Source organism: Eptatretus burgeri, chromosome 15 (genome assembly GCF_056783735.1).
Source record: "Eptatretus burgeri isolate ZD-2024b chromosome 15, Ebu_testis_v1, whole genome shotgun sequence".
Classification (NCBI taxonomy): Eukaryota; Metazoa; Chordata; class Myxini; order Myxiniformes; family Myxinidae; genus Eptatretus; species Eptatretus burgeri.
Window position 1 is genome coordinate 31,331,021 of NC_140975.1, and position 27,306 is coordinate 31,358,326.

At 43.0% G+C, this 27,306-nt stretch overlaps 1 protein-coding gene across 1 annotated transcript in view; it reads right to left on the reverse strand.

The window, feature by feature from the left end:
• Positions 1–27,306, reverse strand: part of LOC147011840 (uncharacterized) — a 128,856-nt gene that overhangs the window by 9,035 nt on the left and 92,515 nt on the right. Inside the window, exons 20-25 of the mRNA XM_085857221.1 lie at positions 17,027–17,367; positions 16,518–16,788; positions 16,261–16,383; positions 15,248–15,391; positions 14,291–14,448; positions 14,098–14,152 (exon numbers count right to left, since the gene is read on the reverse strand). Coding sequence (XP_085713347.1) covers positions 14,098–14,152; positions 14,291–14,448; positions 15,248–15,391; positions 16,261–16,383; positions 16,518–16,788; positions 17,027–17,367 — 1,092 coding nt within the window. The remainder of the gene's footprint in view (positions 1–14,097; positions 14,153–14,290; positions 14,449–15,247; positions 15,392–16,260; positions 16,384–16,517; positions 16,789–17,026; positions 17,368–27,306) is intronic.

Below are 27,306 nucleotides of genomic sequence, written 5' to 3' on the forward strand. Positions count from 1 at the left end.
TAAAAACACATTAAGTGAAATGAAAACTTAAGTTTTATATGGGAGTAAAATTGAATATGGTAAGAGAAGGTGATGAAACTACTCCCTATACGAGGACAAACCCTCACTTTATCTCATCATTTCAAGATTTTGTAAGATGTGATGTTTACGATGAACTCCAGAGACAAGAACAAGATGTTGATAACACTGTAGTACGTAGTGGATGATAATTACAAAAATTACATTACATAACTATAATTTCAGAATAAATAATTACAAAAATTACAAAAATAATTACATTACAAAAATAATCTTTTTAGATATACACATCTTAAAAACAGATCCTCTTAAAGCTTCTTCTTATATTGATTTACCAAAAGAGATAAACTTAAGAAAGTGGTTGTTAATATTCAAAACAAAGATAATAAATGTTTCTATGGTCTGTTCTTGCTCACTTACATCCTCCACAATGGAAGCCTAAAAGGGTTGAACATTATAAGAAATATGAGAATACATTAAATGTTAAAGATTTAAAGTTTCCAATGTCATTGAGAGATATTCCTAAATTTGAGGAAATGAATAATCTATCTGTTAATGTACATGGATTAACAGATACAAAGTTCAGATATTAAAAATTTCAAACAACTATAAAAATGATGAAACACATTGACCTTCTCTACTTTACTTCAAAGGAAAAAAATCATATTATGCTTTCATCAAAAATTTGTCAAGATTAACCAAATCACAACTATACAAGAGAAAATGTAAAACGTATCCTTGTAAGAGATTTCTCTACTACTTTCACACAAAAGAATGATTAAATCAACATTCGAAATATTGTAGTAATCTTAAATCAACCGTAATCAATTTACCAAAAGCAGGTTCAAACATATCATTCAAAGATTTTAACATATCTATAAAACATCTGTTTGTGATATATGCTGATTTTGAAAGTATCCTTGAAAAGATCGATACTCTTTCTCCAAATCCAAATAAATCATTCACAAATAAATATAAAAAAAACGTACTCCTTGTGGTTTCTCTTATTATATAAAATCATCTGTTGGTGATGAATACAACAAGTTAGAACTTTATAGAGAAGATTCCTCAGAGGAGTTTGTAAGACGATTGGAAAAAGACTGTACAAGACGAAGAGAAATAATGGTTAAAACCTACAAACCAATGTCATTAACAACGGGAGAGAAAAAGGAATTTAGAAAGAACAGTATCTGTCATATTTGTGCAGAGAAAATCGAGGGAGAGGTCAAGGTTAGGGATCACTGTCATCTTACTGGTAAATATAAAAGGTCCAGCTCATTCCCATTGTAATCTTAATTACAAGCCTCCAAACTTTATTCACAACAACACTCACTATGACACACATCTATTTATAAATTAATTTTCAAAGACATCTGGAGATATTTCTGCCATTCCGAACACAGATCAAAAATACATCTCATTCACAAAAACAATTCATACATCCCCCATAACCCATATCAGATTTCTTGACGCATACAAGTTTATGGCAAGTCCATTATCTTACTTCGCATCAAATATTAAAAACTTACCAAATCTTAAATCACATTTCTCAAATCAAGAAGAGATTGATCTCTTATCACAAAAGGGAATATATCCATGACTACATTGATTCATTTGAGAAGTTCAAAGAAACACAACTTCCTTCAAGGGAAAGTTTCTATAGCAAGTTGAATAAAACTCATATTTCCAATAGAGATTAAACACAAGTAAAAAAAAGGTTTGGGAGAAGTTTAATGTAAAGAATCTTGGAGAATATCATGATTTGTACCTTAAAACTGATGTACTGTTATTGACTGATGTGTTTGAAACTTTGAGAACAGTCTGTCATAATAAAAATTCTTATGGATTAGACCCCGCTCACTATTACACAGCCCCGGATTTGGCATGGAGTGCTATGTTAAAAATGACAAAACAGAATTTGGAATTAATCAGTGATAGAGATATGCTTTTAATGATAGAGAAGGCTAAAAGAGGAGGAATATTTCAAGTATGTTCCATGAGATATGGTAAAGCAAATAACAAATATCTTCCTGATTATAATAAGAATGAGGACAACTCTTACCTGATGTATTATGATGCTAAAAATTTGTATGGGTGGGATGTCTCAACCTTTACCTCATGGAAAACTTAAATAGGTTAAAGAAAAACTTTATGAAAAAGTTTTACAAGACATTGTTGGCTCCTCTCAAAAAGAATTGGATGAAGTTGGAAGTTGGATATTATTTTGAGGTTGATTTAAAATATCCAGAAGAACTTCATAACAAACATAACGACCTACCTTATGCCCCAAAGAAAGTCCAAGAAAAGAATGGTTAAGTGATTACCAACAGTCATTTAATATAAAAAGGTAAATTGACAGAAAAACTACTTACTACATTCAATGATAAAGAAAGTTATGTTTTGCATCAAAGGAACGAGACAATATTTATCTGCTGGGTTGAGAGGGGAAAATTCATAGGATTTTGAAATTTAAACAGTCATTGGTTAAAGAAGTATATTGATTTTAATACAAAAAGGAGAACAGAAGCAAAAACGGATTTTGAGAAGGACTTTTATAAGTTAATGAATAATGCTGTATTTGGAAAGACTACGGAAAGTGTTAGGAAAGGACAAAACATAAGACTTGCTCCATCTTGGAAACAGGCTTTAAAGTTAATTAATAGACCAAGTTTTGAACGAGCGGAGGTGTTTTCAGAGAACTTTTGTGCTATTCATTTGCAAAAAAAAAAAAAAAGTATCGAAATGGATAAACCTATTTATATAGGAACATCAATTCTTGACTTGTCAGTCGTTAATGTACGACTATTACTATAACAATTAAAAATCAAAGTACAAGGATAACGTGTCTGTTAAATATGGATCCAGATAGTTTTATATTAGAAATTAAGACAAGTGATGTGTATGAGGATATGATTGATAATATTGATATATATATGATACAAGTAATTATAAGTCAGGTGATGTGTTTTCATCAAAGAATAAAAACGGTTATTGGTATGTTTAAAGATGAATTGGGTGGAAAGGTCATGAGGGAATTTATAGGATTGAGGTCAGTCTTATGCTTTCACGTATATTGATAACAACATTGAAAAGGTGTGCTAAGAAGCTAAATGGAATAAAGAAAAATATAATCAAGGAAAGAATAAACTTTAAACATTATTACAATTGTTTAAACTTAAGGCCCGGTCACACCTTGACATTTTAGCCAACGTATGCCGATTTTTGAATTTTTTTTCTAAAACGCTGGCACACGTTGAATACGTTATGGGTAAGTTTTGATAACATTGAGAGCACGCTGAAAAACACTGCCATACGTCGTTGTACGCTGGCTTTAAACGTTGTACTTTTTGGTTGTCCTCAAATTTTTTTCATGGTTGAAATTTCACGACGTATGCCGGCGTATGACTCACACGTTCTGCTACGCTGGCCACAAGTTGTATGCACGGTCTGCGATCGTTGACAGACGTCAACACATGCTACTTGTAAGTTAAGACACGCCGAGGTAATGTTTAGCTTACCCGAAACTTATTTCTAACATATGATTAACGTGTTGTTGGCACGTTACGCGGTCGTTGCCACACATCGACAGACGTTACTTTTAAGTTACTCATAGGCTGAAAGACGTCGGTATAATGGATCGTCCTTGCGTCAGCGTCCACGGCCACGGCCAGGACACTTATTTGCAGCATTCTTCAAACTTTTCTTCGGCATGACGAGGATGTTCACACTTCGATGTCTAGCTTGGCTATGATTCCAATTGTCCATCGGCAGCGTCTATTTAAAATAGTCGAGTTTGAGCGTTTTAACACGTTCAGAAGAAACGCTTCAAATTTCCAAACCCCAGCGTCAAAAAACAAAGGCGAGTGACAGCAATTTAAATCGTTCATTGTAAACAATGAAATAGTTGAGTGGTACCGTTTAAAAGTCATTGAGTGTAAAAAAAAAAATCAAATTGTTGAGCGCAAGCGTCTACTTTCAATAGTGGAGTTTGAGCGATTTAGCACGTTCAATAGAAACGATTAAAATTTCCAAACCCCAGCGTCAAAAAACAAAGGCGAGTGACAGCAATTTAAATCGTTCATTGTAAACAATGAAAATAGCTGAGTGGTACCGTTTAAAAGTCGTTGAGTGTAAAAAAAATCCTAAATTGTTGAACGAAGCGTCTACTTTCACTAGTGGAGATGCAGCCATTTAAATCGTTGATTGGCAGCCTATGAATAGCAAACCCTACGTCACCGGCAAAGATAAACTGCCGCACGATATGGATAAGTTAGGCTATCGTTGGGCATAGTTTGTGAACGCCGGCTACACGATAATTATTCGTTGGTATATCGTATCTATAAGTAATCAAAGCGCTCTATGCATATTATTAGTTCATACTGCATTTGTCCAACCCGTTATGAATAGACCTAAATCGTGAAAACAAGCTATAGCTCATTGTTGAAAAAGCCCCATAAAAAATTAGCCGCGAAGAACTTCGAACAATGGTAAAAAGATGTCTCCTACCCTTGGACACGCGGACGCAAGGACGATCCATCATAACCCACACCCTCCCCCTCACATTCACCTACTACTGCCAACATGAACAAACTACTACTAATACTAATACTGATACTGTTACTGCTGACATGGACATAGACTCAAAAAAGGACTCGAAAACACTTTTGGGTTCCCCTTTTATGAGCAGCATTTTTATAAACCAATTCCCAAAACCGCTGGGAACACGTCTTTATATGGCAGTTGTAAGCTAGAAACACGTTAATTTTTTTTTTTTTGGCGACCGGAAGACGTCGTTGGAATACGTCTACATACGTCGATGTGTGTTGGGACTACGTAAAGAATTGGTTCAAAGCACGTCAAACACAAGTTAGAAATAAGTTTCGCGTAAAAAAGACATTACCGCGACGTGTTTCGACTTATGAGTAGCTTATAAGTAGCCTTTGTGGACGTGTGTAAGCGTCCACATATCGTGTGTAAAACTTATGCCCATCGCATGCGGAATGTGTGTCATACGCCGAGTATGTCGTAAAATTTTGAACATGTTTAAAATTTCTTGACGTACTCTACTTACTACGACGTATGATGGCGTACTTTAGCGTTCTACTCACGTATACCAAACTTACTCATACCGTATTTGACGTGCCCCAACGTTTTAGACACATTTTTCTTAGGTCGGCATACGCTGGCAAGATCGCCAAGGTGTGACTGCGATGTTGACACTTCCATTTCTACGGCAGTTATGATTCGAATCGTTGTGCATCAGCCTTTTAATAGGCTACGTCACGACATAGTCGGCGATGCGTGCAACGCGCTATGCCTAAGTTAGACTATCGTTGGGCATAGGTTGTGTAGGCCGACAACAGGTTCAGCATTCGTTGGTATAAGTTATCTATAACACAACGAAACGTTCTGTGTTGTTACCAATGCGTTATACATAAGACCAAGTCGCTATGAATACGTCCGAATCTTTAAAAAAAAACATCAAAAGTTCAACGTAAGCCAGCGTTTTACATACATTTTAATACGTTGCCATCGCTGGCTAAAACGTCAAGGTGTGACCGGGCCTTTAAAGAAGGAAGAGTACAGAAAAATGAATACAATAAGAAATTATAATCATTATATACAGAAGAGATAAATAAGAAAACATAAGGAGCTTTTGATGATAAAATATATATTTTAGAGAATGGAATCAATAGTCTCCATTGTGGTTATAAGTACAAGTGTTAAGATATTGGGTTGGAAATTTTAACAGGCTACCGCCGTCTTTTTACTGACTTTTAAATGATAGAACCAAGCAATAACCAAACCAAAGAGTGGAGATGTAATCAGCCTTGGTATTTAAATGGGAAACATAATGCCTGGTGTTGGCGCAGTGGTTAGGGCAGTGGCTTGGGATCCAAAAGGTCCTGAGTTCAAGCCCCGTTGGGACACTGAATTAATACACCAGGAGGTTGACTCAGCCTGTCATCCTTCTGAGGTCGGCGAAGTGAGTACCATTGTACTGGGCCGGTGTATGCCCAGGTTAGAATAGATGTACCAGATCCCTGTGTCATAAGAGGCGACCAGGGTTGCGTCAGGAAGGGCATCCGGCGTAAAACCTGTGCCAAATCATTATGCGGATCATAACAGATGATCCGCTGTGGCGACCCCTAACGGGAGCAGCCGAAAGAAGAAGAAGATTTAAATGGGAAACATAGAATGTGAGAAATATCAAATAAGTCTTATTGAAGAAATAACCGGGGTAAAAGTAGAGAAATAAAAAGAAGCGGATAAATTGAATTACAAATAAGTTGGAGGATGTAACGAAAAAAAAAAATTCATATCCTTGAATGGACTGAAAACTTTGATGGTTATCAATTAAACAATTTACTACAATCTCAAAATGATATGTGGCTCAGGAGGTGGTCAAATAAGAACATTAAGAGAAGTTTATCATTTCTGCTCAACAAAGACACTTATACCAAGAACCAAGTTCCAAGTTATTCTTTGTGAATATACTCAATGGAAATGAATGTTACAAGAAAATTAAGTTATTCCCTGAAGTAGAACATGGACAAATATTCGTTGGTTCGCTCTTTGAGTGGAATGAAAATATAAAAAGACTGTGATAATGTTGGGGGGAAGAAGTGCTTTAATCAGTAAGTCTCAATTTTACATTTGCTTGCATGGGAGGGAAGGGGATAGGTGGGGAGAAAAATCAGTCTCCTATTTTGGGCTTTTGGGGCTTGAGTCAGAAGGTTTTTCCCTTTTTCCCCATTCATTTGAATGGGCATCCCAGAAAACCCATTTATCATCAACTCCTGTGCCATCTATCTCTTGAGGAATACATGAGGCCTTAAATGGGAAATGAAACGTAAAAAAAAATTCTGAAAATCATCACTGTATTAGTAAAGGAATCGCTTTCAGGGGGATTATGGAGCCATATAGTTTTGAGCCTTATGCGAGCGATTCGGACGAAGATGGTGACAATGGAGGTGTTGGTGAAGATAAAAACGCCGGTCGCATGTTCACTACAGATTGGTAGGTTTTGTTTTCAGATTCAATTGGTGATTTATAAGGGATTTTGTATTAATTGAGAAATCAGTTATACTACTCCAGCAGGAACACGACACAATACAGACACAACCCAGGCACTAGGACACCATGGACAAAATTGGCGATGAATGCTCTATCCCACCATTGCAGGCTAACCAAGTGTCTTGTATGTTACGGAATCGTCCCATTTCATACTCTCCTGGGATGCCATTTGTCTGTGGTGTCGCATTGATGTTCTGTGGGGCAGTGTTGATGCCCTGCCCCAGTGGAGGGGCGAGTGGTGTGTGGTGGTGGTTGATGGGGGGTTGTGGGGGATGTGGTCCCCATGCACATGTGCTGGCAGCTGTGTAGAAATGGTGTTACTTTTCAGTGACGGCTGTTTCTTCCACTTAATTGTGGGGATAGCATCCTTTCTCAATCGTGATAGATAACCATACATCTATCCAACTGTCGTTTCATAACAGTGCTCTTTAAAACGTTCCGAGCACAAAAGCAAACATTTTGTAGGCCCGATCCACACTCGGGTATTTCGAATAACCTCATCCAATTTCTGGAAAACTTAGGGTTTTTCAGCCACTGGTGTAGCATAAAACCATCTCGGTTTGTATTACTACAACCAGCAACACTACAACACATAGACTCGGCATATTTGTGAAAAATCAAAAATTCGCCATTTGAGTTAAATCATACCGTGATGTAACCCGAAGACAGTACAAATCTGGCGGTCGACTCCCGGGTGTGACGTCACGACAAAGCGACAAGAAGATCGACTTTTAAATCGCAAATTGGAAAAAGCCATCCATTTTTTAGGGGATCAAGGGTCAGATTAGCATCAAGTGGTCTGAGCATTTTGATTCCCCTTTAATGCAAGATACATAAGGTTCCTGTTTATTTGTTGAGTCGAGAGCACATATGGGTTTGGGTTATAAATTAATTGTTGCACTGTATTGCTTCTTTCTCTATCCCACCCCATGTGCAAGTACATTTAAAAACCACTTGGTCTCTGGGTGCAGCTGAACAGCTCTAATTGCTGATTTAATGATAGATGCCTGTTAACATGCCTGCATGGGTTTGGATCATTAGCACCCAGGACGAGACCATGTTAGCATTTAGCGATTCGCTCAGTTGCCATGAGTGTAACAGACGCACAAAGCCAATCAGCGTGACGCATTGACTGGCTTGATGGTTCCATTGGAGTACAGTATCGTGGCAAACAGGCTTGTGATCCGACTCAAAACGATCTAACCAGTCACAATATATATGTGTATATATATATATATATACATATATATATATATATATATATATATTGGTTCACGAGTCAGTAAGTGACCACTATATTCGTTATCGGTGTGTGTCTGTCTGGAGCATAGCTCCGTGCGTTTTGATCCAATCCTGATGAAAAAAATTTTGGTAGGAGGTTTATATCATGATCTAGTTGTGTTTTCCTGAGAATGGGCATGGTACGCCCAATATGGGTGGATCCACGCCCAAAAAAAAAACGTGTTTTTAGGGGGTAGCCGATTTCAAGTTACATCTTCTCCGAGGGGGTTTGTCGAATCTGGCAGGGGTTCGGTATTTGGTTAGCCCAATGGCACCTGCATAGCCCCACGGAGCTCGATTTTTTCATTTTCGTCCCAAGGTCAAGATCGCAATGTCACGAACTTTAAAAATGTCAAAAAAAACAATAAATTTGGCATCGAGCTCTTTGAGCAAGTACTACTCATCTTTGAGTAGTACTCAGCAAGTACTACTTTGAGCACTACTCATCGAGCAAGTGGTGCTCTTTGAGTACTACAACTTTCATCATTTACGTTTTTCCCGATTCCCGCAATAAAAAAATTAAAAAGGCGAACTACGTTTAGGATTTCGCAATTCGTGGTCGATTTGTAGTGCTCTTCAAGTACTACAACCTTCATCATTTAAGTTTTTCCCGATTCCCACCAGTTTGCCCGTGGCGTCTCCTCGAATGTCAAAAAAATTAAAAAGGCGAACCGTGTACATTGCTCGTGAACCATCGCCGTCTCCAGACGTGTGTGTGTGTGTGTGTGTGTGTGTGTGTGTGTGTGTGTGTGTGTGTGTGTGTGTGTGTGTGTATATATATATATATATATATATATACATATATACACATATATATATATATATACATATATATATATATATATATATACATATATATACATATATATATATATACATACATATACACACACATATACAAACATCGATCAAATCAAACCCCCAAACTTGATGAGACAGCAGGCCATGAATTGAGTCCCATCACAGCACGCTTGTTGCACGACCTGCCAGCAACAAGTGTCACCTGCCACACGATCACATCGCCTCTGCCCTGCTGATCATTAGTCAGGAGGTTTGCAGCCATGAATATCAAATTCAACCAAAGAAGCACACTGACTGACATGACGCTGACATCACCTCCAAAATCGGAGGCATCCGAATAGTACTCAAGACTCTTCAGACTGTGATTAAAGCAGATTGTCATGAAGATGAAAACAGAGATGCCGATCTAGATTTCACCCTTTTTGTGGGCTCATCAGGATAACATACTGATTGTTTATTCATGACCATATTAGGCTTATTAATATAGTAAATAAAACCCGCTAACTTCATGAGGCATACGGACAATAGAATGCCAACATGACATGGAAATTATTTTTAATGATGTACTGGTTTGTGATTTTTTTAATGAAGAAAAAAAACAAATAAATAAACGAACTTTGAGATCTTGAATCTCTCATCGAAACAAAAGCATTAAAATTTACAATCAGATCAATATCAGTATCTTTAAATAACTAGCAGAGTTCCCACCCTATGGGCGATCTTGTTCCAAGCATGCAACACGTTCTGACGCATACCTTTATTTGGGCGGTGTATAGGCAAGCGGCAGCTCTGCATAGTAAAAATAAATAATCCAGATTACATGCTTAAAGCAAAAACATACCTACAGCTTATAATTCAAAACACCTCACTGCACTGGACAGCGTGGGGACAGGAATGCTGCACTGAAAATGGTGGAGACTTGTAATTAGTTCATGGGCCAGAGGCCAGATTTTGAGGAATTAGTACCACCCAGATGGACAAAGGCTCATAGTGTTTTTTCTGATAGATCTATGTCTGTAGTGATGGATTTAAGGATGATAACCTTTTTCTGTGGTAGTTTTTTCATCGTAATCATCCCTTGAACTTGATGATGCACGTTTGGATTCCGAGCCAATAGTTTGGGGTAGGGGAAATTAAAATGATCACTACTCCTGGAAAAAAAATCATCCTAACAGAGCAAGTGACCACTCAAAATGTGTGTCCTGGGATCCTCTACAGAGTGAAAATAAATATTTTCCAATGTAGGTCAAATGTAGGTCAGCAGAGGTCAAAAGGTCACCAATTTTTGGGCTTGCCCAAAATCTGGAATACAGTCATAAACGGCCCTACAGAGGGTATGAACAGACCTTAATTGCCACTTTTACACCTAGAATTGCTTTATTAGATGTCCTGCTATGATTTTAATCCACCAATGTTCAAGGATATTGCATAATGTCCATCCTGTGCTAAACGAAACACGACTTGTGTAAAAAAGGGCTTAAAAATGGCTGTTCTAAGGCAAGAAAATGGAAAATGCCCATAGCGTTGCAGCCAAACAACCTATAGTAGTGAATAACCCCTTAAAATATTTGTATCGGAGGACTCTACAAGGCACATTGCAAATTTTGACCTTCAAGGTCAAAATTTCAAGGTCAAAGGTCAAATGAGTGCAAATTTTAAAGAATTTCGTAATGCAAATATCTATCAAGTAGAATCAAATACAAAGTGAAAAACCATGTATGTCACCCTAATATTTCACTTTTAATCATCAAATTGATAGGAAAATGTGAAGAAAATCCAAGAGAAAACCATCAATAACACCTTAACAGTTAAGGGGGTAAATGTTCAGAATATAATCAGATAGTATATGTCGGCCTATAATGTTTCCAAAAAGAAGTTTGTGCCTTGATGTTTGCCTGGTGTCAGAATAAAATGAATGCTCCCCGTTTCAAACGACAGCCAATAGGTGGCAGCCATCAAATTACTTTCACTTTCTTCCAAGCTCATTTTCAGAGAAAGCTGATTCGAGTGCAGAAATGTAATCTAAATCTGCACTTACGAGAGTACTCCGAGACGGTGAACAAAGTGATCGCATTGATGTAGTCTTCGATGTGCATCTTCCTGCTTCCATAAAGGATGCTGAGAGAGTGAACAGGGCATCGGAATCTGGGGTTCGGTTCAAAAACATCTCTGCCAGACACAAGATAAAACAATGGAGGAGATTCCTATCTGAAAGTGAAAACAAGACGGCTCTTATCAAGTTCATAACTGATGAGTGGCAGAATGACGCATGCAAGTCGATGGTTGGGAGCAAGACACTCCTGGTCACCAAGGACCATGTATCGCGAGTCATGGAGTTGGAGTCAACACAAGAAGAAGCCGTCACTCGTTTGATCCTCCACGCTAAGCATGCTGCTGATAAAGGGTTCAGAGTAGTGGTCATTGTTTGTGAAGACACCGATGTCTTCATCATGGCCCTGTCATTTTCCAAGGATATGCACTGTGACCTGTACCAACGGAGAAGTGCTGGTGCCCGTACGGAGTATCTGGACATGAGAAAGCTGAGATTGACTCTTGCAGATGAGATGTCAGAGGCATTGATTGACCTGCATGCATTTACTGGATGCGACACGGTCAGTGCCTTTGCAGGTCATGGTAAGTTTGGACCAATCAAACAACGAAGGAAGCAACAGCAACTCAATGATGTTTTCAGAAACCTTGACAAGTCATGGGATTTGTCACAAGAAATATTGGATGATTTACAGGCATTCACTTTCTGTATGTATGCCCCGACGACAAAAACTACCAAAGTCAACCAGCTACGATACGAACTCTTCTTCGCCAAGAGAGAGGAAGTTGACTCCAGTGCTCTCCCACCGTGTGATGACAGTCTGATGCAGCACATCAGACATGCAAATTACCAGGCCGGCATATGGAGGAGATGTCTCGTCAGTAAACCAGATATCCCAGAACATGATGGCAATGGTTATTGACTGGCTCCATCGACAACCAGCTCCAGATGCAGTGCTTGAGTTCATTGCTTGCCAGTGCAAACGAGTGCAAGCCTGGAGACTGTGGGTGCATCAATATGGATTCAAGTGCACCTACATGTGCAAGCTACAAACATGTGGAAACATGCATCAGTGGGAGGAAAATGACACGAACACCATCATGGAATACGATTCTGATCCAGATGATGATGAATGAGGCATTATAGCATTTATAATGGAGAAACTATGGAAACAGGTGGGGGGGGAGGGGGAGTGTGGCGATGAATGAATGTAAATTGATACAATCGTAACACTACTAGGTTTCCATGCCATGGTGTACATGTAGAAAGTTTCACACCCCCTGGTGTTTTCGACTTGGTTATATATATATATATATATATATATATATATATATATATATATATATATATATATATATATATATATATATATATATATATATATATATATATATATATATATATATACACACACACATATATATATATATATATATATATATATATATATATATATATATATATATATATATATATATATATATATATACACACACACATATATATATATATACATTGTACATACATATATTAATTCAGTGTCCCAACGGGGCTTGAACTCAGGACCTTTTGGGTCCCAAGCCACTGCCCTAACCACTGCGCCAACACCAGGCTTTAAAGTTTCACATCCACCCACGCACTAAAATTATGCTTTGTTCAAGAAGACACAAATACATATATACATACAAGCCTGGTGTTGGCGCAGTGGTTAGGGCAGTGGCTTGGGATCCAAGAGGTCTTGAGTTCAAGCCCCGTTGGGCCACTGAATTAATACACCAGGGGGTTGACTCAGCCTGTCATCCTTCCGAGGTCGGCGAAATGAGTACCAGTAAACTGGGCTGGTGTATACCCCAGTTAAAATAGGTGTACTATATCCCTGTGTCGTAAGAGGCAACCAGGGTTGCGTCAGGAAGGGCATCCGGCGTAAAACATGTGCCAAATCACTATGCGGATCATACGGATGATCCGCTGTGGCAACCCCTAACGGGAGCAGCCAAAGAAGAAGGAGGAGATTCACTACTCTAGGTTGATTGGCTGCAACGCTGTGGACATTTTCCATTTTCTTGCCTTAGAACAGCCATTTTTAAGCCCTTTTTTTTTTTTTTTTTTTTACACAAGTTGTCTTTCGTTTAGTACAGGATGGACATTATGCAATATCCTTGAACATTGCTGGGTTAAAATCATAGCAGGACATCAATTATAACAAGTATAGGTGTAAAAGTAGCAATTAAGGTCTGTTCATACCCTATGCAAGGCCGTTTATGACTGTATTCCAGATTTTGGGAAAGCCCAAAAATTGGTGACCTTTTGACCTCTGCTGACCTACATTGGGAAATATTTATTTTCAGTCTGTAGAGGATCCCAGAACATATTTTTAGTGGTCACTTGCTCTGATAGGATGATTTTTTCCAGGAGTAGTGATCATTTTAATTTCCCCTACCCCAAACTATTGGCTCTGAATCCAAACATGCATCAAGTTCAAGGGATGATTACTTTGAAAAAAAAGTAGCACAGAAAAAGGTTATCATCCTTAAATCCATCACTAGAGACATAGATCTATTAGGAAAACACTATGAGCCTTTGTCCATCTGGGTGGTACCAAATTTTTGTCTGGCCCATGGACTAAATACCTTCCCCCACATGGAGGTGGCACTACACCATACACATTTACATGGAGAATTTGCACACCATCCCCCCCCCCACCCCTCCAAGACAACTTTCAAAGATAAAAACACCCCGATATATTAATTGGGGTTATGTTGATCCTCTGTAGCAAGTCTGGATGTAATTGGGCCAGAACTGTAGGAGCAGCCCGACAAATAAACCCACAAACACCGTCCCGTGCTACCACAAATCCCCACAGCACAAACCTTGCAAGGCTTCCTTAATCCAAGGTATGCTTTGCTGGAGATAGTGACTGTCCACCTTTGGGGGAAGGGGCAGGGAAACAGGCAAAAACATTTTTTTTTTTTTAAATCGATGAAACGAGGCAACTGTTCGAAAAGAAAAAACAAATACAAAGTCCTGAATACACAATTCGCGCCCCGTTAAAAGGTTCCACACCTGTCGAGGTTAACTGGAGCAGCATCATGGACGCAAGACAGCAGTGCTGATGGGAGGTCATCCCCTGCATAGGCTTCACCCCATCCCAAACAACGAGCCAGGTCATTGCCCGTTCCCAGAGGCAGCACTGCCAGCACCGGCACACTTTGCAAAACTCCCTGAGGGTCAGTGGGACACAGGTTCTATCAACCCCGTTAAGAACATGTTGAGGGCAGAGTCATACAGGTGTGGATAATATCAAACTTTATTTGGGGTTTTGAAATGAAGGGATACAGGTATAGACTTCTTTTGGATTATTTGTCGTATATAAATCTTCAAGTCTGTCTTTTTTTTTTAAAGAGGGAGATATAAAGGAGTGTCATGGTACTTCAATCAAACTCATGGGAGAAAATAAATAAATAGCGATTGGAATTGCCTCGACACAATTTCTGCTTCGAATGGAGAACAAAGGGACTGGTGTGTCTTGCCAAGGTTTCAGATTACACCCAGCTCTCGGAAGTGTTAGCAACATGCTGTCAGACAATCCATTTATTACATATCCAAAAATGGTAAAATCCACACTCTGCACACCCAAATCCCCCCCCCACCCCCTCACCCTTCCAGGAATCAAATGAGATATATAGAGCTCTTTTATTAGCACTCACTGATATAAATATATCGTATTTCTTGGTGGGCGAGAAAGTTTAAATTTTGCATTCTGATGTAACACGAACCCAAGATTGCAGAAAGTCACAAATCTGTCTCGAAATGCCTGTGAATTAAAATGTCCGTAAACAGAAATCTGCTGCTGGAGCCTCGCTCCCTCGGCCAGGAAAGGGGCGAAGCTTGTTCTGCGCACAAAGGAAGTGCTAATACTGCTCACTCATTCTTTAATCAAACAATTTATCTGCTTCGAGATTGGAAACACAACCATTAGTATGTAATAGACTGCCCACTATAGTGTGTGCATTGACCTACCTGCTCCCTTAGTGTATCCACAGCGTCGAGGACCCATCCAATGGTGCCGTCCCCACCACAAATGAGCAAACGCGTGACGTGGCATGGGAACAGCGTACATAGTCGAAGAGCGTCCACAGGAGGTACGTCGTTCAGATCCATGACCTGCAACTCACTTCATAAGAACTGTGCAGTGCCATTGACACTTTTTTAAGGAATAATATTTAAAAATTGTTAAATATCAAAATTAAATCATTGCAATCACCCAAGTAGCCTCATGCAAATTTAATTATTTTTAATATTGTGTCCACACCGAAGCTTTATCCACTTTTAGAAGTTTGTTGTAAAAGTGTCATTGAAATAAAAAAAATTTTTAAGGTCTGCAGATCCCAACAAACTGACAACCGAGGAGGTCATCATTTTTTAGGGAAGCCACTAGAACTAGCGAGAGATCAAAATCAGTATTTAATTTTCCCATGTGAAAACATATGTAATGTTTGAAAAAAGTAAGGTCAGTTTAATCTAAAATCCAGAACCTGCTCTAAACCTTCAGAAGGGTTAATCACCAAAGCAATGATGAACAGAATTTGGTCTTTTTTCATCACCATTCAGGGATGTACACACACACACACACACTACGAATACTATTTTAAAAATTTCTGATTCATGACAGCTGTTGACAGCATGCTTGCCTCAAAGCCGCCCGACTCTGCGGTCAATCCTCAGCAGGGTCGGATTCATCCACCGGCTGGTTTGGCGATCTCAACTGAGCACTTGATCCATGATGCTGGGATCACAGGCTCAAATCCCATCTACCCTGGTGAGTGTCCTACTCGTGTTGTCGCAAATGATACAAATGTTTACGGACGTCTCAAGTCTTTGCCCTGCATGTGATGCATGCAAAAGTTTCTTCGTAACCATGACAGTCAAATAATGCCTACTTATCCACTGTTGCCAGCAGGGAGGCAATGCATTTCCTTGTACGTCAGGCCCACTATCCCATGTGTAGTTGCATGACCAGGAAAGGATGATACCTGTATTGGGTTGAGCAAGGCCCGAAAAGCCTGCAAGAGGGATTCTGCCATTTTCTCTCCACTCCTTCGATTTGTGAGCACCAACAAGGGTGACCATTCAGGGTCAACGTTGGGAAGGTCAGGCTGTGATAAATGCAAGGAGGGCGGATGCAAAGATGGCAAATAAGTTTGAAATGTTCTCGGTAAACAGTTTCCATGCTCTGCGGTTTCATCGTATTGACCATTTTGTCCACATCGAAGGTTTTAACGACACTCACTTCCTCCCCCTGTTCAGCGGCCGTACTGGCAATGTGCAGGTAATGGGGCGGTAACAGCACAAGATGCAAGGGTCCAAAGTCACAGGACCGTTCTCGCAAAACTTCGAGGCACGCGACGTGCACGACACGTTGGCACCAAGCACAACGTTGGTGGCACAGCAAGGGCTTGGATGCACAAGGCGCCGAGCATTCCGCACATGCAACACTCTGAGAGATGTTCACCTTCACCCAGAGGTGAGACATCGTGCCATCCTGACTGGGAACGGAAGAACTGGAGGAAAAAAAAAAACCCCACAAAATAATACTAGTAATAAAGGTGTGTGTGTGTGTGTGTGTGTGTGTGTGTGTGTGTGTGTGTGTGTGTGTGTGTGTGTGTGTGTGTGTGTGTGTGTGTGTGTGTGTGTGTGTGTGTGTGTGTGTGTGTGTGTGTGGTGTGAAAAACAGATTACACGTGTGGAAGGTGTGCAATGACATGAAAGCAAATCAAACAAGACAAAGTAGATACAGACCTTGCCTTGCAAGAAAGCAGGCGGTCAGCATTGTGGACACAGCCGGAGTCAACATGCAGTGAGCACAGGTCACACACATCTCCGGCAAGCAAGACAGGCTGTTCACAAACACCACAGCAAGTGGGGGAAACAAACGGCTCGACCGTGCGCCATGCATGACCATTAGCGATGCTGGCGCCTCCGATCGCCACCTTCGCCACCGCCACGACTCCTTCGGACATCCTGCGGGGACGCAGAGAACGGCTCCACCACATGCACCAGCAGGCGATCAGGGTCGGAACCAAGAGGGTGGTCAGCGGCAGCACCACAAGCACCAAGAAAGAATCTCCGGCGTCTTCACACTGGAAAGACCGACCGTTCCAATGAGGGCAGCAGTTGACCGGGAAAACATTCCAGCCGGATACATCACCATGGGAATCTGGTTATCTGCGAGACTCGAACATAAACAGCACAGCAATAGATCATTACACAAGAAGCATCACAGGACAAAATGACAAGACAACACACGTGGTTCAGCAGACTAGTCTCCATCCACACGATCAAGTTACACAATGTCAACCACCAGTTTGTTCTTTTTAAATAATAATAATAATAATAATAATAATAATAATAATAATAATAATAATAATAATAAATCCACAACTACGTTTAGAAGAAACACAACGGTTTCAACTTTTAATATATTATATAACAAATCCCATTTGGCTTGACCAGCAAGCAAGGACATCACCATTTTAAACCAATGCTTGACCACTTGTGGAGGAGTCCCCATCTCATCCATCACCAAAAAAACACAGGTAACGATAACAACTTACAAAATGTCCAAACACCACGGTTCACACGGCCAGTTCTATGGGTTATTCACCAAAATTAATCACCTTAAGCTTTGATCGAATTTTAAACAAACAAATAAATAAATCCAACAACCAACCCCAAGTCGCATTGAGAATTGATTGCCCACTTCTCGAGTCCTGCCTGATCCGAGCCAACGCAAAGTGCCCCGCCCACTCATGACGCCCCGCCCACTCACGACGCCCCGCCCACTTGAGTCCTGCCTGATCCGAGCCAACGCAAAGTGCCCCGCCCACTCATGACGCCCCGCCCACTTATCGAGTCCTGCCTGATCCGAGCCAACGCAAAGTGCCCCGCCCACTCATGACGCCCCGCCCACTTATCGAGTCCTGCCTGATCCGAGCCAACGCAAAGTGCCCCGCCCACCAATGACGCCCCGCCCACTTATCGAGTCCTGCCTGATCCGAGCCAACGCAAAGTGCCCCGCCCACTCATGACGCCCCGCCCGCTAATGACGCCCCGCCCCCTTTATGCACAAATCTCGTCCACATTGACCACAAGCAATGAGGAAACAAGGAAATCCAACACAGGTGGAGGATATTCAGCCCATCATACCTGCGCGAGCAATCGCGTGGCTTTGTCCAGAGTACCTGTCACCGATTTATAACCCACCGTACGTACGTACGTACACGTACAGCCACCGTGAAACACTCGAAACAAACCCATAAACGTTTACATCACATGACTTGAGCAAAAGGAAGTGGATAATTAATTAATTTTAATTGGATTTAACCGTTCATGCGACCTTACCCCGGCCGTCCAACACCCCCCCCCCAAAAAAAATTATATATATATATATATATATATATATATATATATATATATATATATATAATCATTCAATACGTCTTTCACATTCAATTACAAGCACGCCATTGATTAAGCAGCTGGTGGATCGTCACACCGCTCTGACGTCATCCATAAGACGTCCCACCTGATGGTTCATGTCAGTGCGAGACCGGTAGACCAAGCGGCTTAATGAAATACACCTTTAAGGCTGAGGCGCCATTAGGTTACTCAATTAACCCGCCGCGTTCGTACACTTCTTCCTATTCCGCCTCGGCACTCTGTATATCCGCTTGCGGAGAAACAGCCCCGTCGCCTCCTGACGTCATGGGAGATGTCACGCCTTGATTTAAAAAAACAAAAAACATCCACAACCTTTTACGTCTTTACGCAGTACGTACCGGGTGACGTCATACGTATTTCTTTGACGCACTCGAGGAAGCTTTCAACGTGATATCGCATGTTGGATTCGGGCTTTGTTTCTTCGTTTTAATGGCGTTTTCAGGTTCCTGTGAGTCTAACCGAAAGCGAAGAGGGAGAGGAAGATAAGGTGAGAAAGTGGCGTTGAGGGGAAAAAAAACGGTTGTTGCGAACGTTTCCGCCATGGCTTTCAAGTTTGAGGTGGGAAAGAATTTCGGGAGAAGTGGTCGTAAATGTCCGTATGAACAGATTCCGTTGAGAGTTTGAGTTCGAGGTGGTGGAGTAAGAGTCGGAAGGCAAACTATGAGGATATGAGGGTAGTTATTTGGATTGGGACAAGCTGAGTAAATCCGGAACATCTGGAATAAAGAGGGAAATGTTGAAAGCAACCTGCTCGCCTTCAACGCTTGTGGAAGTTCGTACGATTGAGTTGGTGGAAGTAGTATCATCTGCTGATGTGTTGTCATTTGGGGAATCGTCAAAATTTTGGGTTAATTTTTGCCAACCTAATTTTTTAGTGACTGGACCATAAATTTATCAAAAATTCAGGTTGGCATTTTTTGGGCCACCATCTTGGATTACTGGCCGCCATCTTGAAATTTGCGATATAAAAACACATTATTGCCCATATCTCGACCAATAATAGTTGGATTTTGATGATGTTGATTTCTAAATATGTATAATTACACACTGGCCACATTGAACTGCAACTACATTACCTTAACCATGATGTTGAGTCACCAATTTAAAAATTATATCACTTTTAGTCTGTTGTAAGGGTTGAATTAGCAATTTTTCCTTATATGAAGAAATTTAAAGTGCGAAAACAGTTATTCATCTGAATCAGTTTCTTGATCTGACATGCAATCCTGTTGGGTATTCATACAGCTCTCTGGATTGGCTTCACACTTGCACAATTCTGTGCACTCTAAATTGTTTTGCTTGCAAGAACAACGAGCATTACGCAAACTTTTGCTGCAACCACACCTCACCAATTCTGTAACTGATTCAGGGGCTGGAGGCATTTTTGAACAGAATTGGTTTCAGTTCACTGGTAGATTCTCGATACCATCCAAACTTTGTTGGGTCAAGACGACAGGGCTTTGGAACAAGTACTTCCTGCCACACATGGCACTGTAGATGAGCTTGGCGAATGTGTTCCACCATGTTCTTCCATGTTATTCTTCACTGCGGAAGCTATCTGTGAAACGCGCTGAAGTGTGTGCTGGTATGACACTCCTGCATCAGCATGGGATACAGCATCAATAATCTTCTTACTCCGCATGGCATGATAGCAATACAGGGACATGCCCAATGTCAGAGGAGTTTCATTGCCACTGCGAAACACAGAGGAATCTGATTTGGGTTTGTATGTAACCTGTCTGTTTGATCTGTAAGCTTGCATCATCTGCTGTGATATGTTACTGCATGAATGTCTGATACTTTCAGACCGTACATTTGACTGGGCCATGCTCTGTCCTTGAATTATCCAACCCAACAATATACTTAACTCTTCAGGAACAATAGTTTCACCAACCAAGGAACTTTTAAATTTCAAGCTATTATTCTGTTCTATTGTTCTCCGTATGATTTTTGCAGTAGTAAATATTGCTTGTACATCTTGTCTATCAGTTTTGTTTGCAGCATTATCTACAGCAGCCTCACGGGCCTTACTTGAGTGAATTAGTGATGGTTGAGTGCGGTCACATGGGCGTGTGAATTCCACTGAAATGAGAGCGAGAGAAGAACCTTCAGAGTTTAGGCTTTATTCCATTTGATTGGAGCCGCTTCTGTGGGCACACCGGGGAATACAGGTTCAGCTAGGAGTACATAAGCAGTAACGTATACATGTGCGATTAATCATTGCAGACTAAATCCGCGTAAGCACGGAGTTCGATATAATCTCCATTCTCACCAGTCAATGAGGACCTTCAGTTAACGAGCATCAAGTGAACAGCCGATGTAAATGGCAATGCCCCGGGGACAACCACTCGTGCCGCGGAGACCTCCCCTTATACGCGAGACGCACAACATGTGATCCCGCGTCATGTCCCTCAATTCACCTCAATTCACCACATTCTCCGCACCTTTAAAATGTAACTAGGGGCCCATCTTACACACCATGATTGCTTTAGCACTATAGGAGTATACATTTCAAGCAACGCGGACTAATAGGTCTACAGAAGCATACATGCCAAGCAGTGATTATTTTGAGTTGTAGGAGCATGGAAATGAGCATCGATATATGATATTGTTGTGGTTACCAGATTCGCAAACCACCATTCAGGTCCCTTAGGTGAGGTATCTCGGTAAGTGCATGTGTAGTTAGGCCCAAACCCGTTGTCTAGTGGGAATACATGTCATTTATACGAGCTGCGACTCTTCAGGATAGCCGTTTTTCTTTCACTATCTTTATTTTGGACCAACCGCCATGATCACAACCACAACATCAACCACCAACCACAACCACCGCTTCACCACAACCGCCACGACCTTCCCGTCACACCTCGCCACCGTAGCATCGCCACCGTTCTTGCCCCGCTGTGGGTACCGGTGTTGGACTCATGCAGAACGCGCGTCGAACAGCGTGTACAAAATCACGGATTTTCTGCTTCAAAAACGGATCGAAAACGACACACGCCCACTTTTTGCCGTCCAATCGGTGAGCGAGGGGCGGGTGGCCCGCCCCCAGGGCGATCGATATATGCAAATTTGTGGATCAAAAAGCCTTCACGCCCACTTTTTCTCGGGCCAATGGGGAGCGAGGTGAAAGGTCAAAGGGAGGGGGTCAAAGGCGAAGTTACGGGGGGATAAAAGGACGGTGTTCGTCAGTCAAAGGGGTCGTAAAAGTCGGAACGAGGAAGAAGGGAGTCGCAAAGGAGTCAGAAGAGAGTCAGCAGAACGGGAACGAGAAAGAGTCAGCAGAACGGAGGCGAAGGAGTCGGAACGAGGCGAAGGAGTCGGAACAGAGAGTCAAGACTTCGCGGGCGGTGGAGCTGCTCGTCGTGTGCGTTGAAGTCGGAATGGAGGGGACGAGCTGTGGAGAGGCGGCGACACCGGACGAGGGGGTGCTCGCGTCGTGCAAGGAGCTGCGCGCCCGAGGGAGGCCGGCAGCGCGACCTGGCCGAGGTGGAGACGCTCGTCGCACATAATAAGGATCCTCTATACCCCGAGCATCAGCAACCCCCTCCTGTTTTCCCCCGCGCTGAGATAGTGCGACCAAGGGGGCCCCGTTCCCACCCCCTGCCAGGCACTGTCCACGAGGCCCGCGGGTTGCGGGGCCATCGCCGCTCCGCGTCTCATCACCAGACGGGTAGGCCCGACCCGGTCTCGGCCCCAGGCCTACCTCATTCTTGGGGTATTTCTTTTCCTTGGTTTTGGGTATGTGTTGTCGGCGCCGTCTGTGAAGTAGAATTGTATAAGTGTTGCCGTGTGCTCGGTAGTCGGTATTAGCTCTGCACTGTGTTTTCACTTTTATGTTTGCTTTTTGTGTAAATGGAATTGTGTTTTCTTTTTTGTGTGCATTTGGTGGAATTGTATTTGTGTGCTTTCCGTTCGTCGCGAATAAATGTGCTTTATTGTTGAACTGTTCTCCCGCTTCGCTTCGTCTTTTCCTCCATTGAATCCCCATCTTGCTTCACGTAAAGGGTTGGTAGTGGGCTGAGTACGCCCGATAATTAATCGAACCGTCGAGGTCGACGATAACACCGCTCGGTTATTCTGATAGTACGGAACGGGTCGCTTAAGTGGCCCGTGTCCGAAGTCGACCTGCGGCGAGGTGCGATCGCCCGGTCTACCCTCCGCGTGGGTACTTAGGTAGTTCGAATTTGGCGAGCAACCCTATCCCACGCGGGGGCTGATTGGCTCGATCGCGGTGAGACCGAAAGGTCCACCCGTGACTGGTTCCCGGCGTTAGTCCGAGAGGGTCACGACTGGATTGTCCGTCCGGTGGGCGACGTGCCGCGATTCGAGTTACGTGGCCGTCGCACGCCGGCGGGCGCGAAAACCGCAACAATATAATGAGCATATGGGAGCATGAGCAGCGAGAATGCCGATAATCCCCTTTACAGATTGAGTCGTCGAGGGGGCCTTATTCGTCGACCTCTCCGGGAGTAAATGGCAGTTTCACTTGAGGGAGACTCCCGATCCTCTTGGTGAGCCTCGACTTGTGCCGGGGATGACTCCTCGATCGCTCTCGGGTGGAACGCGGCAGCCCCGTCGCCCGGCGGAGTTCCTGGGGGGGAAATGTCAGAAGGAGGAGTGCCAGAAGGTGGTGTACCTGCGGGAGGAGTACCTGAGGGAGCCAGATGGCGAACCGACACAGTGGTCTCCCTGCCATCCGGGAGCCTGACATGAGCATACTCTGGATTAGTGTCAATGAGTTCGACCCCCTCCACCAGGGGTTCATACTTGCTTTGTCGGACCAGGCGTTTCATGAACACTGTACCGGGATGGGTCAGCCAGTTGGGCACCGTTTGACCGTCAACATAACGTCGCTGGTGAGTAAACATTCGTTCGTGAGGAGTTGCATTGGTGGACGTGCAGAGCAAAGAGCGTATGGAATTCAGAGCGTCGGGAAGAGTAACCTCCCACCGCTCGGGGCCCAGTCCTCTCGATTTCAGCGCCAGAGTTACGGCTTTCCAAATAACTCCATTATACCTTTCCACCTGCCCGTTTCCCTGTGGGTTGTAACCCGTCGTTCGACTAGTTGCTATGCCGTGCTCTAATAGGAATTGTTTTAGCCCGGCCGACATGAAACACGGCCCTCTGTCTGAATGTATGTACGAAGGTTTCCCAAACATAGCGAAGAGGTCAGAGAGACATCTCACGACAGTGCCCGAGGTCATATCCGAGCACGGAAATGCGAAAGGGAACCTTGAATATTCATCAACAACGGTGAATATGTATCTGTTGTCTGTCTCGGTCGGCAGGGGCCCTTTGAAGTCGATGTTTAGTCTCTTGAAGGGGGAAGTGGCCTTGATCAGTCTGCCAGATGCCGCGCCAAAGAATCTGGGTTTTAGTTCAGCACAAACAGGGCATGAAGCATTCATTTGTTTAATATCTTCAACAGAATAGGGAAGATTTTGTCTGCGCACGAAATGTGCCATCCTGGTTACCCCTGGGTGGCAGAGAGACACGTGTAGGTCTTGCAAAGCCTGACTGATTGTTGCCGAACTGTAGACCCGAGAGAAGGTATCTGCAGCAGGGTTTTCCTTCCCGGGCCGGTAAACAATGTCGTAACTGTAGCAAGCTAGGTCTATCCGCCATCTCATAATTTTTTCATTCTTAATTTTCCCGTTATTTTTCCCATCAAACATGAATGCCACGGATCGTTGGTCCGTAACGAGCGTGAAGTGGTTTCCCAGTAAATAATGTCTCCATTTCCGCAGCGCTTCGACGATGGCGTACGCTTCCTTCTCTATCGCTGAGTGTCTCTGCTCGCTTCTAGAGAGAGTTCTCGAGAAGAACGCGACCGGCCGCCCAGACTGATTAAGTGTAGCAGCTATGGCGTGATTTGAAGCGTCGGTTTCCACCACGAAGGGCACCGAGCTGTCGATCGATAAAACCACGGACTTACTGATATCATCCTTGAGGTTGTGGAAAGCTCTTACAACAGCGGCATCTGGTGGAAAGTTTTTGCAATGCACTAGGGGATGTATTTTCTCGGAGTATTGCGAAATCCATCTCGCATAGTAAGCGAACATCCCGATCACCCGGCGCATTGTCTGCAAGTCTTGAGGTGGTGGAAGCTCACGGAGCGGGCGCAATCGTTCAGGATCAGGCTTAATTGTGCCGTCGGCTATCGTGTAGCCGAGAAGGTCAATTGACCTTGCCGAGAATACGCATTTCTCGTAGTTGAGAGTCAGATTATATTTTCTAGCAATGCTCAAGAATCTGTCTAGATTCCTATCATGTTCCCCCTGATCCCTACCGCACACTGTGACATTATCCACGTAAACAAAAGTGTCTTTGAGGTTTTCATCTGAGATGATGTCGTCCATAACCCGTTGGAAGCAAGCTACCCCATTCGTGACACCGAAAGGTATTCTCCTGAATTGGTAGAGGCGCCTCCCTGCCTGGAATGCAGTGTAAGGTTTGTCTTCCTCTCGGATGGGAATTTGATGATAGGCGCTTCGCAAGTCGATGGTACTGAATACCTTATAATTGGCCACGCGTTCGACCATCTCGTCTATGCGCGGCAGGGGGTAGGCATCGAGTTGGGTAAAGCGATTGACCGTTTGGGAATAATCGACAACCATTCGTTTCTTATGGTTCTGACTGCTGGTTACTAACACCTGTGCGCGCCATGGCGAGTCGCTCGGTTCTATAATTCCTTCTTCCAGTAATCGCTTGGTTTCTGAAGTGATGAAATTCATGTCAGCAGTGGTATATCGCCGCCATTTAATCGCTATCGGTTTGCAGACCGGCGACAAGTTAGCGAACAGCTGGGGGGACGTCACCTCCGCGGTGGTCAACGCATTTAAAATTAGACGAGGTTTGCTTCCTCCAAAGGGTATTTCGACGCTCGTGTGCTGCTTGAGGACATTATGACCCAGAATTACGTCTGCGCACAAATCACGAAGCACCAGTACCCTTACATCCCGATGCGTGTACCCTTTTACGTCCAATTCAACATTGCAGTACCCTCGTACGCGGGATTGTAGTGAGGTGGCGGCCATGCATACCGTATTGTCAGTCGGGTGGATTACCCATTTCCTGCCCTTCACTAGCGAGCTGTTGACGAAACTTTCAGAGCTACCGGTATCAATCAGTGCCTCAGCCATTTGCCCGTTAATTCGTACGTTGATGATAGCCTTGGATAGATTCCCCGGGGAGGCTGCAGTTAATTTATTTTGCGAGTAGAGAGCCGCAGAAGTGGGTTTATTTCTCCTTAGAGTAGATTTACATACCCTGGCATAATGTCCTTTCTTGTCGCAATTCATGCATGTGGCATCTCTGGCGGGACATTTTTGACGAGGGTGCCTTTTGTACCCACAAAAGAAGCATTTACCAACCGGAGCAGTTGCTGAGGAGTTTGACGTGGCCTGTGTATCCGGCTCCTCGGGTGTTTCTCCATCCCCTATGTCTGGCTGTGTCTGTGCCAGTGGGGTTCCTTGGGTTCCCATCGTAGCAGCGTTCATTAGCAGCATCGGTGTCCCAAATGACTCAGATTGCTGCTGAGCCGTATCCATCGCTCGTGCCTGATCGACTACCTTGTCAAGAGTGGGTTGCGCTTTCTCTAGTAAGCGTTGCCGTATGTGGGCTGATCTGAGTCCTTGGATGAATGCCTCCCGTGTGGCTTCCTTTCGGTGTTCCTCGGCGCTTACGGCACGGAAGCTGCCGTCTTTTCCCAGCTGATTCAGAGCTTGCAGGAACTGATCGATTGTCTCCCCGGCTGCTTGCTTGCGTGTGTTGAGAAGATGTCGTATGTATACCTCGTTCTTGGGCTTCACGTAGAGCGCTTGCAGCACGTCGATCGCTGCTTCGTAAGTGTCGCACTCCGAGAAGAGCCTGTACACGCCGGGCGAGACATGATTCACGAGAGCGGCAAATTTGTTGGCTCCTTCCTCGATGATGGTCAGATAGTGTGAGAAGGAACAGAACCAATGCGACCATTTCATTTCTGCGTCAGTCGCGTTTGGGTCTGCGTCGAACCTCTCTGGTTTGTAGATCTTGTCCATCGTTGGTTGAGAGAGCCGAGAAAACCAAATGGAATAAATTGAAATGAGAGCGAGAGAAGAACCTTCAGAGTTTAGGCTTTATTCCATTTGATTGGAGCCGCTTCTGTGGGCACACCGGGGAATACAGGTTCAGCTAGGAGTACATAAGCAGTAACGTATACATGTGCGATTAATCATTGCAGACTAAATCCGCGTAAGCACGGAGTTCGATATAATCTCCATTCTCACCAGTCAATGAGCACCTTCAGTTAACGAGCATCAAGTGAACAGCCGATGTAAATGGCAATGCCCCGGGGACAACCACTCGTGCCACGGAGACCTCCCCTTATACGCGAGACGCACAACATGTGATCCCGCGTCATGTCCCTCAATTCACCTCAATTCACCACATCCACATCATCGATATTCTTTTCAATAATTTCCTTCAGTGCAGCATGAGTGGTAGTTCTGTGTAAACCATACATCATCATCATATTGTCATAATCTTGTACTTTATCAATGCCTATATATTCACCAGAGCTGAGTTTATCTGCAAGGCAA